This window comes from Sphaeramia orbicularis, chromosome 24 (genome assembly GCF_902148855.1).
Source record: "Sphaeramia orbicularis chromosome 24, fSphaOr1.1, whole genome shotgun sequence".
In the NCBI taxonomy this organism is placed as follows: domain Eukaryota; kingdom Metazoa; phylum Chordata; class Actinopteri; order Kurtiformes; family Apogonidae; genus Sphaeramia; species Sphaeramia orbicularis.
In genome coordinates, this window is record NC_043979.1 from 49,681,600 (window position 1) to 49,697,310 (window position 15,711).

The window sequence follows — 15,711 nt, forward strand, 5'->3', positions numbered from 1 at the left end:
TTAGATTAGATTAGACTGGATTAGATTAGATTAGACTGGATTAGAGTAGATTAGACTAGACTGGATTAGATTAGATTAGATTAGATTAGACTGGATTAGAGTAGATTAGACTGGATTAGATTAGATTAGACTGGATTAGATTAGACTGGAATAGATTAGATTAGACTGGATTAGATTAGACTGGATTAGATTAGATTAGATTAGACTGGATTAGATTAGACTGGATTAGATTAGATTAGACTGGATTAGATTAGATTAGACTGGATTAGAGTAGATTAGATTAGACTGGATTAGATTAGATTAGACTGTATTAGATTAGATTAGACTGTATTAGATTAGACTGGATTAGATTAGATTAGACTGGATTAGATTAGACTGGATTAGATTAGATTAGAGTGGATTGGATTAGATTAGACTGGATTAGATTAGATTAGACTGGATTAGATTAGATTAGATTAGATTAGACTGGATTAGATTAGACTAGATTAGATTAGATTAGACTGGATTATATTAGATTAGATTAGACTGGATTAGATTAGACTAGATTAGATTAGATTAGACTGGATTAGATTAGATTAGACTGGATTAGATTAGACTAGATTAGATTAGATTAGACTGGATTGGATTAGATTAGATTAGATTAGATTGGATTAGATTGGATTAGATTAGATTAGATTAGATTGGATTAGATTAGATTAGATTAGATTAGATTAGATTGGATTAGATTAGATTAGATTAGATTGGATTAGACTGGATTACATTAGATTGGATTGGATTAGATTAGATTAGATTAGATTGGATTAGATTAGATTAGATTGGATTAGATTAGATTAGACTGGATTAGATTAGATTAGATTAGACTGGATTAGATTAGATTAGACTGGATTAGATTAGATTAGACTGGATTAGAGTAGATTAGACTAGACTGGATTAGATTAGATTAGATTAGACTGGATTAGATTAGATTAGACTGGATTAGAGTAGATTAGACTGGATTAGATTAGATTAGACTGGATTAGATTAGACTGGATTAGATTAGATTAGATTAGACTGGATTAGATTAGACTGGATTAGATTAGACTGGATTAGATTAGACTGGATTAGATTAGATTAGACTGGATTAGATTAGATTAGACTGGATTAGATTAGATTAGACTGTATTAGATTAGATTAGACTGTATTAGATTAGACTGGATTAGATTAGATTAGACTGGATTAGATTAGATTAGACTGGATTAGATTAGACTAGATTAGATTAGAGTGGATTGGATTAGATTAGACTGGATTAGATTAGATTAGACTGGATTAGATTAGATTAGATTAGACTGGATTAGATTAGATTAGATTAGACTAGATTAGATTAGATTAGACTGGATTATATTAGATTAGATTAGACTGGATTAGATTAGACTAGATTAGATTAGATTAGACTGGATTAGATTAGATTAGACTGGATTAGATTAGACTAGATTAGATTAGATTAGACTGGATTAGATTAGATTAGACTGGATTAGATTAGACTAGATTAGATTAGACTAGATTAGATTAGATTAGACTGGATTATATTAGATTAGATTAGACTGGATTAGATTAGATTAGACTGGATTAGGTAGAACTTTATTGTTCCATCAGGAAATTAAGGTTCCAGTATCAAAACAACAAATATACACATAAAAGAAATATTATAATAAAAGATGAATAAAAATCACTTTAAAAACAGCAGAAAAAAACAGACAACTGTAGATTAGAATGAACGAGTAGAAATGAGTGATTGTCTCTGTAACTGTCTCTCTCTCTCTGTCTCTCATATGTATATAATCTTTATTTCTATATATGTAATTATGTTATATTTACTGCACTATAGACAGATAGTTTTGTGTGTGTATATATCTCTTTCTCATATGTACATATATACATAAATACACATAAATATACATATATTAGTTAAATAATCACATTATTCTAATTGTAATAACATGATAATAGTAATAGTAGTTGTAACAACAATATATAAGTAATTTTAGTATGTAAGTAATAATAATGATAATAATAAAAAAATAATTTAACAAGTACAAATATTACATGGTAGATAAAATAAATTCTTATTATATTATTATTATTATTCCTATAACTGTGTCATTGTGGTCTGTAATTAATGTCATTAAAGGGTTAAAATATTTCACTGTATGTGACCAAATCAGACCAGTTCATATTTAATGATGTGGTTCATGACAGTTGTACATGTAATTATAATCGATTCAGAATAGAACCTAAACCTGCGTGTGTGGGTGCGTTTGTTTTAGGTACCTGGAGGTGGAGTGGGAGGTGCGTAAATCCACCCAGAGGAGTTTTGGTAAAGATGTGATGAAGGGTTCCAGTCCTCGTGTTCCTCAGCAGGACAACTTCAGCGACTGCGGTGTTTACGTCCTCCAGTACGTGGAGAGTTTCTTTGAGGTGAGAACGAGAACAAGAACCGACAGACAGATGATCCAGAACTGGAGAACACAGGAACCAGAACCAGAACAGTAGAACACAGGAACCAGAACCAGCACTAGAACCAGAACTGGAGAACACAGGAACCAGAACCAGAACAGTAGAACACAGGAACCAGAACCAGCACTAGAACCAGAACTGGAGAACACAGGAACCAGAACCAGAAGAGTAGAACACAGGAACCAGAACTAGAACCAGAACTGGAGAACACAGGAACCAGAACCCACAGGAGGGTCCACTGTATATGGAGCGGGGGGGGGGGGGGGGTTGGTGGTAATAATTATTCCTAATGTCAGAAAATGGAGCTGTTGTTTAAAGGGTTAAAATCCTTCAGGTTCTTGACCGTTTGTTTGTTTGTTTGTTGTGTCTGCAGCTGTAGAACCCTTCAGTCTGAGTGCATGTGGGTGGTTTTAAGACCTTCATATCTAAGTGTTCCTTTTGCCTTATTTGGTTCATGTTTTTCAGCCCAACCTGTGACTGTACACTTATTTTATTCATTTTATTTTATTTTATTTTATTCATTTTATTGTATTTTATTCATTTGACATGTTGTATTAACACACTAAACCTAAAATCACACAAAAAAAAACATGAAATCTAATGGACTCTAAGCTCCGCCCCTCTACTTCCTGGACTGGCTCCTTTATTTCCTGTCTGTCATTATTGGACACACTGGTGAATCCAGGTGTGTCTAATTAATCAGTGTCGCAATAAGAAGCAGCAGACACGCCTGGAGTAAACAGTGAGTCCAATAATGACAGACAGGAAATAAAGGAGCCAGTCCAGGAAGTAGAGGGGCGGAGCTTAGAGTCCATTAGGAAAAAATGACTTTTTGACATCATAGGGGCCGGGTGCAGTGTGGATTGGGTGGCAGTCGAAGGCAGGGAGTCCGACAACCCGATCCCCGGACACGGAGTCTAGCTCTTGGGACATGGAATGTCACTTCGCTGGGAGGGAAGGAGCCAGAGCTTGTGAGGGAGGTTGAGAGATACCGTCTAGATATAGTCGGGCTCACCTCCACACATAGCTTGGGCTCCGGAACCCAACCCCTCGAAAGGGGCTGGACTCTCCACTTCTCTGGCGTTGCCCGCGGTGAGAGGCGGCGGGCTGGTGTGGGCTTACTCATAGCCCCTCAGCTCAGCCGCCATGTGTTGGAGTTCACCCCGGTGAACGAGAGGGTCGCGTCCCTACGCCTTCGGATCGGGGACAGGTGCCTCACTGTTGTCTCGGCCTACGGGCCGAACAGCAGTGCAGAGTACCCGGCCTTCTTGGAGTCCCTGGGAGGGGTGCTGGATGGTGCTCCAACTGGGGACTCCATTGTTCTCCTGGGCGACTTCAATGCCCACGTGGGCAACGACAGTGAGACCTGGAGGGGGGTGACGGGGAGGAACGGCCTCCCCGATCTGAACCCGAGTGGTGTTCTGTTACTGGACTTCTGTTCTAGTCACAGTTTGTCCAGAACAAACACCATGTTCCAACACAGGGATGTCCATAAGTGCACTTGGCACCAGGACACCCTAGGCCGGAGGTCGATGATCGACTTCATTGTCGTATCATCAGACCTCCAACCGCGTGTTTTGGACACTCGGGTGAAGAGAGGGGCAGAGCTGTCAACCGATCACCACCTGGTGGTGAGTTGGATCCGCTGGCGAAGGAGGAAGCCGGACCGACTCGGCAGGCCCAAACGTGTTGTGAGGGTCTGTTGGGAACGTCTGGCGGAACCCGATGTCAGTGTGGTCTTCAACTCCCACCTCCGGGAGAGCTTCTCCCAGATCCCGGGGGAGGCTGGGGACATTGAGTCCGAGTGGACCATGTTCTCCACCTCCATTGTCGAAGCGGCTGCTCGGAGCTGTGGTCGCAAGGTCTCCGGTGCCTGTCGTGGCAGCAATCCCCGAACCCGGTGGTGGACCCCGGAAGTAAGGGATGCCGTCAAGCTGAAGGAGTCTTATCGGGCCTTGTTGGCCCGTGGGACTCCCGAGGCAGCTGATGGGTACCGGAAGGCCAAGCGTGCTGCAGCCTGAGCTGTTGTGGAGGCAAAAACTCGGGTCTGGGTGGAGTTTGGGGAGGCCATGGAGGAGGACTATCGGTCGGCCTCGAGGAAATTCTGGCAAACCATCCGGCGCCTCAGGAGGGGAAAGCAGTGCGCCACCAACACTGTTTACAGTGGAAGTGGGGAGCTGCTGACCTCGACTGGGGATGTTGTCGGGCGGTGGAAGGAATACTTCGAGGATCTCCTCAATCCCACTGCCACGTCTTCCATAGAAGAAGCAGAGGCTGAGGTCTCAGAGGTGGACTGGTCCATCACCCAAGCTGAAGTCACCGAGGTGGTTGGCAAGCTCCTCGGTGGCAGGGCACCGGGGGTGGATGAGATTCGCCCTGAGTACCTTAAGTCTCTGGATGTGCAGAGACTGTCTTGGTTGACACGTCTCTGTAACATCGCGTGGCAGTCGGGGACAGTACCTCTGGATTGGCAGACCGGGGTGGTGGTTCCCCTTTTTAAGAAAGGGGACCGGAGGATGTGCTCCAACTACAGGGGGATCACACTCCTCAGCCTCCCGGGGAAAGTCTATTCCAGGGTACTGGAGAGGAGGATCCGACCGATAGTTGAACCTCGGATCCAGGAGGAACAATGCGGTTTTCGTCCTGGTCGTGGAATGCTGGACCAGCTCTATACTCTCCATCGGGTGCTCGAGGGTTCATGGGAGTTCGCCCAACCAGTCCACATGTGTTTTGTGGATCTGGAGAAGGCGTTCGACCGTGTTCCTCGTGGTATCTTGTGGGAGGTGCTTCGGGAGTATGGGGTCCGGGGCCCTTTGCTAAGGGCAGTCCGGTCCTTGTATGACCGAAGCAGGAGCCTGGTTCACATTGCCGGCTGTAAGTCAGACCTGTTCCAGGTGCACGTTGGTCTCCAGCAGGGCTGCCCTTTGTCACCGGTTCTGTTCATAATTTTTATGGACAGAATTTCTAGGCGCAGCCAGGGGCCGGAGGGGGTCCGGTTTGGGGACCACAGGATTTCATCTCTGCTTTTTGCAGATGATGTTGTCCTGTTGGCCTCATGGAACCTGGACCTTCAGCGTGCACTAGGGTGGTTTGCAGCCGAGTGTGAAGCGAGCGGGATGAGGATCAGCACCTCCAAATCCGAGGCCATGGTTCTCGACCGGAAAAAGGTGGTCTGCCCTCTCCGGGTCGGTGGGGAGTCTTTGCCCCAAGTGGAGGAGTTTAAGTATCTTGGGGTCTTGTTCACAGTGAGGGAAGGATGGAGCGTCAGATTGACAGACGGATCGGTGCAGCGTCTGCAGTGATGCAGTCGCTGTACTGGTCTGTTGTGGTGAAGAAGGAGCTGAGCCGAGAGGCGAAGCTCTCGATTTACCGGTCAATCTACGTTCCTCCCCTCACCTATGGTCATGAGCTTTGGGTCAGGACCAAAAGGACAAGATCCCGGATACAAGCGGTCGAAATGAGTTTCCTCCGTCGGGTGGCTGGGCGCACCCTTAGGGATAGGGGGAGGAGCTCAGTCACCAGGGAGGAGCTCGGAGTAGAGCCGCTGCTCCTCCGCGTCGAGAGGGGCCAGCTGAGGTGGCTCGGGCATCTGTTTCGGATGCCTCCTGGACGCCTCCCTGGGGAGGTGTTCCGGGCATGTCCCACCGGGAGGAGACCTCGGGGAAGACCCAGGACACGTTGGAGAGACTATGTCTGTGGGCTGGCCTGGGAACGCCTCGGGGTCCCCCCGGATGAGCTGGAGGAGGAGTCTGGGGAGAGGGAAGTCTGGGCATCCCTGCTTAGACTGTTACCCCCGCGACCCGGCCCCAGATAAGCAGAAGAGAATGGATGGATGGATGGACTTTTTGACAGTTTTTCACCGAAAACCTGTTGAATGAACCATTTTCAAAACTTGGAATGAACATGTAAATAGAAAAGTTCAAAACAGTACTTCAAACTGTAGCAGATGACACAGTTTTGTCCTCCTGAGACCCAGGAAAGTCTGCGTTGGAGCTTTTGTCTTTATTGGAAACTACAACAAGCAGCAGTTTTTTCACATACATTTAAAATTTTTTTTTTTTGTTTTAATGGAGCGTCCTTTGGAATGGACAGTATTTAAGTAAAACTGAGACTTTGGTCTCCTCCAGAGGGCAGATGCACTGCTGGGCCTGAGGAGCAAACTCTAATATTTAAATGAAAAGACAGTTTAGAAACAAAGCTGAACACAAATATTGGTGTTCAGTCCTTTTATCGCACGTTCTGTGCGTCTTTACTTCATGGTGCGTTTGCGTCTGTTCTGTTTTCGTGTTTTCCGTTAAATCCCGCTCTTCTCTGTTCTTCCAGAACCCCATCCCCAGTTTCCACCTGCCCATGAACCTCTCCGACTGGTTTCCTCAGCAGCGAATGAAAACGAAGCGCGAGGAGATCCGAGAGCTCATCCTGAAGATCCAAGCGCAGCAGGAACTGGACAAGGAGGCGGAGCCGGAGCCACCGGAGGCCCCGCCCAGTTCCTCCGAGGAGCCCGAGATCGAAGAGACTCCGGGGGGGTCGACGGGGGGGGCGCTGCACCTGCCCGTCAGCCCCTGAGGCGCGGCGGGCGGGCGTGGGCGGGGCCTGCGGTCCGGGTGGGCGGGGCCCGTCGTCCCGGGCTCCACCCGTAACTTTGTACGTGATGTAAATACGCCGGCGTTTTTCCGCTGCCTTTGTAATGTACCGTTTCAGACTCATCCATGAAGTGGCCGTTAAGTTATGTTGTTCTGCTGAGGAGGAGCCGTGCAGACCACACTGTTCTGCTCTTGCATCGTCTTTTCTATGCTTTCAAGTCGAGTAGGAAATGAAGAACAAACATGAATAAGAATAAAGCGGTAGCGGCCGTTGCTGTGTTTCGTGGTGAACCTCTCCACCATCTTCCATCTCATGAGTCACAGACGTAGTTCAGTGCTTGTTGTGTCTCTTGGATGTGGAGTCGCTGAACCTTTTTGAGCATTAAAAGCCACCGTAGATGCAAGAGCACTTCTGTTTGCCTCTGAAACCTTTGATTTGTTGCCATGGAGATGTCGAAACCTGCGTACGGAAGCCTGTTCCCGCCAAAAACACACACACACACACACACACGCACACACGATATGGCGGTAAAAAGGTAAAACACTCACCGTACAACGTCAGCTTAGTGAAAGTGGGATCTCCCACAGTCAGTGAATGCACCTCAGTGGGTGTAGATCAGGGCTGTCAGTCATGTTTAGTTCAGGTTCGACATGAAACCAAATCTGATCTGCAGTGGGCGGGGCCAGTGGCATTATTATATTATGAGTTTTCATTATTTTGGCTGTTTTTATTCATTTTGTTCCTTATTTTGTTTATTTTTCTCTGTTTTCTTGGTCATTGTTATTAATTTTTCTTCATTTTTTTGGCGTTTTTTATTCATTTTGTTACTTATTTTCTTATTTTATCTGTTTTTAATGTTTTGTTTTGTTTTTTGCTTTTTCCCACATTATTGATTGTTTTATAGTTTTGTGTTTTTTTATTCTTTCATTTATTTATTATTGATCATAAACTCAGTGTGTCCATCCACTCCATGGGTTTACAATAGGATTTTCTTCATGTTTACTCATTTTCTTCATTATTTTTGGCTGTTTTTATTCATTTTGTTCCTTATTTTGTTTATTTTTCTACATTTTGTAGCTCATTTTATAATTTATCTTCAATTTTATTGCTTATTTTGTTTTTGTTTTTTTTGCTCATTTTCAAATTTTTGTTCAGTTATTTATTTTGTTAAGTTTACTTATTATTTTGTTATTAATTTTTCATTATTTTTGGCTGTTTTTATTCATTTTGTTGCTTATTTTGTCTGTTTTTGACTTAATTTTAGTAACATTTTTTGCTAATTTTTTCACATTATTGATTGTTTTGTTATTTTGTTGTTGTTGTTTTTTGTATTTTTTATTTATTATTGAACATAAACTCAGTGTGTCCGTCCACTCCATGGGTTTTACAATCAGATTTTCTTCATTTTTATTCATTTTACTCAGTATTTTTATTTGGTTGTGTTCATTTTGTTCCAGTTTTTGTTTATTTTTCTACCTTTTGTTGCTCATTTTATCATTTTTCTTCAGTTTTGTTCAGTTTACTTATTTAGTTAATTTTACTGATTATTTGTTGTTGTTAATTTTTCTTTAATTTTATAATATTTTATTATTTTTGTCTGTTTTTATTCATTTCGTTGCTTATTTTGTCTGTTTTTAACTTTATTTTAGTAATATTTTTTGCTTATTTTTTTCACATTGTTTTGTATTATTTATTTATTTATTTGTTTGTTTGTTTGTTTATTATAAAAACAGTTTGTCTGTCCACTCCATGGGGTTACAATCTGATTTTCTTTATTTTTATTCATTTTACTCAGTTTTTTTAAAATTTGGTTTTGTTAATTTTGTTCTTTATTTTGTTTATTTTTGTTGCTCATTTTATAATTTTTCTTCAATTTTGTTCAGTTTGTTTCTTATTTTGTTAATTTTACTTATTTGGTTGAGTTATTCATTATTTTTGGCTGTTTTTATTCATTTTTTTGCTTATTTTATCTGTTTTTAACTTTATTTTAGGCGTTGTTTTTTTTTAGCTTATTTTTTCACCCTATTGATTGTTTCGTAGTTTTGGTTTTTGTTTTTTTTTTAATTATTTTTTTATTTTATTCATTAACTGAACATAAACCCAGTGTGTCCATCCACTGTCATTGATCCAACTCCATGGGTTTGACTGGGGAATCAATGTTGTAGAAGATGACGGTGTTTCCACGGTAACTACGGAGCCTCTGAACGTCCAAAAATGGTCATATCTGATGACCATGAACAGATGAAGAACTGTATTCGACACCAATTATTTCCATGGATTAACAGGATTAGTGCCGTTGTGTCAAACTCCTGTTAGTTCAGCTCCACATTCACACAAATATGATTATTTTTTATCATTAATTCATTTTTGCATTTATTAAATTCATCCCGTGGACCAGATTGGACCCTTTAGCGTCAGGTTTTGGTCCATTGACCGTATGTTTGACAGCCCTGGTTTAGTGGATCAACAGGTTTTAAACGGTTTAGATGAGTGGATGGTTTTAGGTCGACTAATAAAAGTTAAATACAGACCATAATAACATCAAAAATTTAACATAAATGTCAGTTTAACACTGACACTAAAGTGTTTTCTGTTGGTTTTTTGTTAAAATGTACAAAAAAAGACAAAACCTTTACATTTCTAACACTGACAGGATGTACTTCTACACATTCGACTCATTTTAATACACTTTTCTGTTGGTTTTTTACTCCGTCGGGTGTTAAAATGTCAGTTTGTGGCTGTGATTCAGTTTCTAAAAGCAGAAAAAAACAACTGAACAGGACTGATGAGCAGAGTGGTGGAGAAAACAGAGTTACGACACACTTTGATGTCGTTGCTACGGTGATCAGGTGGTTCATGTAAGAGTTAATAGTTCCAAACAAACGGGGCTGTGCTGTTCTTCTATTGGACAAACAGCAGAACGTGGGTTAATCCAGATAAATATCAAACAAATACAGCACACACTAGTATATTTACACCTGCTGGGGTTGGACTGGAACTACTGACTTCAGTTCTTTTATTATTACTGATACAGGAAATACACCGGATCACGTCAACGTTCACTTCTGTTGGAGCCGACGAATAATGCTCATGTGGTGATGGTGGGCGGGGCTAATGTGGTGATAGTGGGTGGGGCTAATAGGCTCACTATTCGGTGGGCGGGGCTAATAGGCTCAATATTTGGTGGGCGGGATTAGAAGGCTCAGTGTTTGGTGGGCGGAGCTAATAGGCTCAAAATTCCAACATTATTTTTGTTAAATTATGATTTTTATTTTTTTTAAATACAACTTTATTCTTGTAAAATTATGACTCTTTTTGTTTTCAACTTTACTCATAAAATTACAGGTTTGATCTTGTTATTTTACGGCTTTCTTCTCGCAGTGACAGTGTTTTTATTTTCTGATGTGGTCGTCATACGCTGTCGTAAAAAATAAAACACATTTGTTTATTTTCCAAACCAAATCACAGCTGTTTTTCAGACGAACACACGCCATCGAGTCCTTTCAAGTGAACGTGAGTATGTGGAAGTGTCGTCACTCTGTTTTCTCTACCGCTCTGGGGGTGTGTAACCCAGGCCCCGCCCCCTGTGGGAGGGGCCAGTCCGGCCCAGGGGTGGTCTGGGCCTGATTTCAGATCAGCTGTTCGAGGTCTGTGGCTTCAGCTGCGAACACACGTTAAATATAGAAGCCGAGTCACAAACAAACAAACAAACCGGACGAGAAACGAAGGGAGGGAGGGAAAAAGAGGACAAAAAGAGGAAATAAGAGATTTACCACGGCTATGGGCTGTCAGTGAACGCACCACAGAAGACTGGACTCCTGTTGGACTGAAGATCTGAAACAGGTACGAAAAAAAACCAACACCTGAGTCTGAAAAGAAGAGAATCGACCAGAGAAAAGAAACAAAACTGTAGGTTTCAAATCCATCCAATGAAACTTCAACCTTTAGGCAGAAAAATCCAATCTAACGTCCTGAAACTTGTGTTATTAAACACGAAAAGCCCAAATTATTCACTTTAAAAAGACTAAAATGTTCCATAGAACTGTGATAGTTTTACAGAAAAATAAAATCCAATTTAATTAAACTCAAAAAGCATCAAAATCAGGTTGGAATCAAAAAGATGAACTTTAAAATCAGTAAAATATTCATCTGTGGTTTGTAATAGAAGTTAAAATCATTCAAATGGACTTGATTTGAATTCAACAGTTTATCAAAATTATTTTTTTTTTTTTAAGAAAAAATGATTTCATCACTGACTGAAGGTCAATAAAGTTTGAATAAATAAATGAAAATACAGGTTTTATATATATATATATATATATATATATATATATATATATACATACATACATATAACAGTTAATTCAAAATAAGTTTTATTAATTTTTTTATGTTTTTTGTTCTTTGCATATTTTGTTTGATGCTTTTTTTTATTTTGTCTGATTTAAAAAAAAAACACTGAACTGTATTCATTTTAATTTTCTTCATTTTGTTGATTATTTTTCTTCAGTTTATAGTTTGTTTTTGTTCGTATTCAGTTATTTTGTTCAAGTTCGTCCATTTTATTGTCTGTTTTTTGCTCATTTTTGTGCAAATTCAATGTTATTCTGTTCAAACTGACTATTATTTTGTTCATTATCGTCCAGTTTCTTAATTATTTTGCAAACTATTGTCAGTTTTTATTCATTTTCTTGATTATTTTGTAAATAATTGTTTATTTTTATTAATTCCCTTGATTATTCTGTTCATTTCTGTGATTATTTTGTTAATTTACTTGATTATTTAGTAAATTTTTATTTATTTTTAGGAATTTTAATGAACATCTACATGATCAGTGAAATAAAATATAGAAAAATAAAGAATTTACACTGAAAAAATAAAAAATACAGAAGCAGGAAAAGGCTGTGAATGTAAAACTCAAACCTCTGTGTTTTTCTACCCATCATGCTTTGCTTCGCTCAGATCTCCTGGGACCTTCTGTCTGTTAATAACGTCTTTTTTCTGCTGTTTTTATCCCAGATTCCACTCATGGATTGGACTTTAAACGTCTTTATCTGGGTTTTAACACATAAAAACTGATGATGATCTAATTCAACAAACCTGAAATAAGACGATGAAGCTTTAATTCAGATTATTAACGTCTGTTCAAACGTCTAAACCTGAGTCCGTTCAGGTTCCACATTCAGACCAATATGATCCAAAGTCAAATAATAATAGAATAATCTATAAAACAGAGGTCAAAAAAGGGAACAAAATGACCAAAAATGAACAACAAATCAACATAATAAAATGATGATAATAAAATGAACAAAATAAGCCACAGAATTTGAACAAAAATGAACAAAAAGTAATAAAATAGCAAAAAAATAAAATTAGCAAAATATTTATAAATGGAGCAAAAAATAACAAATATGAACTAAATAATGAAGAAAACAAGCTAAAATGAACTAATAATGAACAAAGTAATAAATGAAATGGACAGAAAACAAAATAAATTAACATTATAAAAGGAACAAAATAATATAAACAGAATGAACAGAATAAGCAACAGAATTTTAAAAAGGAACAAAAAAATGAACAAAAACAAAATAATAAATAATATGAACAAACAATGCACAAAACATTCACTAACTGATCAAAAATGCACAAAATGATCACAAGTAGTGATACAAATAAATCAGCTAAACTAACAGGGCTAAGCTAACAGGGCTAAGCTAACAGAGTTAAGCTAACAGGGCTAAGCTAACAGAGTTAAGCTAACAGGGTTAGGCTAACAGGGTTAAGATAACAGCTGTAATGTAAACTATCAGCTGATGCAGTGTCAACAGTATTAGACACAATGTTATTTTAGCCACTGAAATTTTTTAAAATGATTTAAAAAATTAATGAAAATGAATGAAAGATGCAGAAAATAGTCAATAACAAAAACACACAAAATGATAAATAATATGAACAAAAAATGCTTGAAATATTCACTATATATGATCAAAAATACTCAAAATGATCAACAAAATGAAGAAATTGAACAGGGGGGCACAAAATAATCAGCTAAGCTAACAGACCTAAGCTAACAGGGCTAAGCTGGCAGAGCTAAGCTAACAAAACTATGCTAACAGAGCTATGCTAACGGGGCTAAGCTACCAGGGCTAAGCTAACAGCTATAGTATAAACTTTGGTTGACGTGCTCAGTGTTATTGTGGTGGGCTGTTAACTCCAGGTGGTTTTATCAGTGACATCATCAGAACACGTTCATATTCTTGTTTTTCCGACATCGTTGACTTTCATCGCAGTTTTTGTATGAAACGTTAGGTGTCTTCTGTGTTTATTGTTTCTTTTCACTTCGTCTTCGCTTCAGTTCTGAATGTGTCAGTGTCAAAAACAGGAACCATGAGCTCATGGGGGCGGGGTCATAACGGGCACTGCTGTTGCCATGACAACAGAACTGTGTGTGTGTGTGTGTGTGTGTGTGTGGGGGGGGGGGGGGGGGGGTATGTGTTTGGGTTCAGTTTTTGATGACATCATCACAGACTGATGATGATTGGATGTCATTTCAGTTTCAGTGAAACGTTTCAGACTCGACATGAGTTTCATCAGATTAATGATAAAAAAAATATCACATGAAAATAAATGTGAATACTTAATTATTTAATTCTTTAATTCTTATTTAAGTCCAGGGTTAAACTGTGCTCGTGTTCCAGTCGCTTCATTTAAACAGAATCCAAACAATCAGGAAAGAAACGATCCGTTCCAAACAGATTTTCTTCTGTTTCATCCACATGGAAACGTCATCCTGACCTAACGAAGCTTTAACTCAGGTTTCATTAACGTTTAACTCAGGTTTAATTCAGGTTTAATTAACGCTGGTGTTTAGACGCTGTTAGGCCACGCCCACTGCTGTGGACATTGGAACAGCTGATCAACATTCAGTTCATGGATGATTTTATTGATTATTTTGATCATTTTCTTGATCAGCTTTTTCTCATTTTTGTGTTTTAATTTTTGTGTTCATTATCCTTCATTTTTTAGCTCCCTGTTGATGAGCTGAAGCCCCCCCCCCCCCTCCCCATCCAGACTTTATGGGGGGGGGGGGGGGTGACTTCATGCTCATTCCATCTCAGAGGCATGTGAGACTTGGCCTGGACTGTTGCATTCTGGGAGTGATGTCAGCGTTGTGGCGCGGTGTCGGCTGATTAGAGCTGGTTCTCAAACTGACGCCTGCTTTGGCTCCACCCACATGTCGTCCCCCATGACAACAGCCCCCCCCCCCCCAGTCCAGGAATGTGTTGGAATGAGTCCAGTTTGTTCAGTCAGAGTTAAATTCAGCGTCCGAACACACAAGTCTGTCCTGGTGACCATGAGGTCAGAGGTCAGGGGTCAGAGGTCAGAGGTCATCTGAGCAGCTGCTGGTTCAAATCCATAGAACGTCATGTATCAGCTGGACTGAAGTGGATGAAACCAGATTCACTAAAGAGACACAAAGTCACCTTTAGATCCTGTATTTGATTTTTAAGTTTTTGTGTTTTTTAAAAAATTTTTATTTTTGTGTTTTCTTTGTTTTGTTTTATTTTTTGTATTATTGTGTTTTTTGTGTGTTTTTGTGTTTTCTGAGCGATTGAGACCTGATGGACCAAACATGAAACCAATAAAGGCTCCAGTTATCATTATTTTTATTTATTTATTTATTTATTTATTTATATTTTCTTCTCTAATTTTATCTTTTTTTATTTCTTTTTTTTCTTCCCTTATTTTATCGTTTTGTTTTTCTGTGTACTTTGTACAGATATCTAAATCGATGTCAGTCAAAGCATTGGCCTCGTTTGTTTGTTTGTTTGTTTGTTTGTTTGTTTGTTGAAAAACCATTCATAGTTGAAGTAAAACTTCCAGATGTTCCACAGGTTCTAGTATGTGTCTGAGGCCGTTCTCTGTCCTGGTTCTCTGCTTGGATTCTTCAGTTGCAGGACTTTCCTCCTTATGGTGCGTTCCAACGGCCCAGACCTCCTTAACCCTCTGGTCCAGACCTCCTTAACCCTCTGGTCCAGACCTCCTTAACCCTCTGGTCCAGACCTCCTTAACCCTCTGGCCCAGACCCCCTTAACCCTCTGGTCCAGACCTCCTTAACCCTCTGGTCCAGACCTCCTTAACCCTCTGGTCCAGACCTCCTTAACCCTCTGGCCCAGACCTCCTTAACCCTCTGGTCCAGACCTCCTTAACCCTCTGGTCCAGACCTCCTTAACCCTCTGGTCCAGACCTCCTTAACCCTCTGGCCCAGACCCCCTTAACCCTCTGGTCCAGACCTCCTTAACCCTCTGGTCCAGACCTCCTTAACCCTCTGGTCCAGACCTCCTTAACCCTCTGGCCCAGACCTCCTTAACCCTCTGGTCCAGACCTCCTTAACCCTCTGGTCCAGACCTCCTTAACCCTCTGGTCCAGACCTCCTTAACCCTCTGGCCCAGACCCCCTTAACCCTCTGGTCCAGACCTCCTTAACCCTCTGGTCCAGACCTCCTTAACCCTCTGGCCCAGACCCCCTTAACCCTCTGGCCCAGACCTCCTTAACCCTCTGGCCCAGACCCCCTTAACCCTCTGGTCCAGACCTCCTTAACCCTCTGGTCCAGACCTCCTTAACCCTCTGGCC

The 15,711-nt window shown here is 40.4% G+C and overlaps 2 protein-coding genes across 6 annotated transcripts in view; both read left to right on the forward strand.

Annotated features, from left to right (window-relative positions):
- senp6a (SUMO specific peptidase 6a) overlaps nucleotides 1–7,485 on the forward strand; it is a 47,716-nt gene extending 40,231 nt beyond the window's left edge. For all 4 annotated transcript variants that reach the window (XM_030128599.1, XM_030128601.1, XM_030128600.1 and 1 more), the window contains 3 exons: nucleotides 2,304–2,454; nucleotides 6,817–7,061; nucleotides 7,094–7,485. In XM_030128599.1, coding sequence (XP_029984459.1) covers nucleotides 2,304–2,454; nucleotides 6,817–7,059 — 394 coding nt within the window. In that variant the 3' untranslated portion in view covers nucleotides 7,060–7,061; nucleotides 7,094–7,485. The remainder of the gene's footprint in view (nucleotides 1–2,303; nucleotides 2,455–6,816; nucleotides 7,062–7,093) is intronic.
- A 3,154-nt stretch (nucleotides 7,486–10,639) lies between these two features.
- The window catches only part of LOC115415127 (filamin-A-interacting protein 1-like), a 15,725-nt gene continuing 10,653 nt past the window's right edge, over nucleotides 10,640–15,711 (forward strand). For both annotated transcript variants that reach the window (XM_030128595.1, XM_030128594.1), the window contains exon 1: nucleotides 10,640–10,920. The gene's annotated coding sequence lies outside the window, so the exon portion shown is untranslated. The remainder of the gene's footprint in view (nucleotides 10,921–15,711) is intronic.